The 508-nt window shown below is 61.6% G+C and overlaps 1 protein-coding gene across 1 annotated transcript; it reads right to left on the bottom strand.

Moving 5' to 3' along the window:
- Positions 1 to 135: 135 nt before the first annotated feature.
- Positions 136 to 495, bottom strand: COL26b_014530 (uncharacterized protein; the record flags this gene model as incomplete). The annotated part of the gene is made up of 1 exon (XM_053187101.1): positions 136 to 495. A coding segment is annotated over one exon (360 nt), but the record flags the coding sequence as incomplete, so codon positions are not given.
- Positions 496 to 508: the final 13 nt, after the last annotated feature.

The following is a 508-nucleotide window of genomic DNA, read 5'->3' as shown; positions in this document are numbered from 1 at the left end:
GCTAGAGTCTCCACTTGGGGTTAAACACCACCCAATTACAGCTCCGTCCCGAGTCCAACCGATTCTGCTCCAACGCCCGGACCACCTTCCGCCATTTGTATGGCCGATTTTACTAGAATCGCCTGCGAATAATACCTAGGGCTCGTCGTTCGGCCGCCCGGGCATCCGCGTCATGAACCGCCGCACCTTGTCGCGCACTAAATGGAACACGCTGCTGGCCTCCTCGTACGCCGCCTCGGCCCCTTTGGTCGCCGTCAACGCCGCTACCTCGTCCTGCCGCTCCAACCACGCCTGGTACACGACGAACATCTTGGCCACCTTGATCACGGCCGAATAATTCGTCGTGTACTCCGTCGCCTGGTGCCAACCGCCGTCCTCGCGGATGCCCAACACCGCCAACGCGCCGATCATCGCGCTCTCCTTCTGGCTCTGCTTGTACGGGTCCTCGATGATGGCGATGATGGCGTCCAAACACATCCTCTCGACCTCCTCCGCCTGCGCGGCCTGC

The sequence above is a fragment of the Colletotrichum chrysophilum genome (assembly GCF_026319265.1).
Source record: "Colletotrichum chrysophilum strain AFK26 chromosome Unknown scaffold_648, whole genome shotgun sequence".
In the NCBI taxonomy this organism is placed as follows: domain Eukaryota; kingdom Fungi; phylum Ascomycota; class Sordariomycetes; order Glomerellales; family Glomerellaceae; genus Colletotrichum; species Colletotrichum chrysophilum.
The sequence above is the reverse complement of the archived record's forward strand: the minus strand, read 5'-3'. Positions and strand labels throughout refer to the sequence as shown.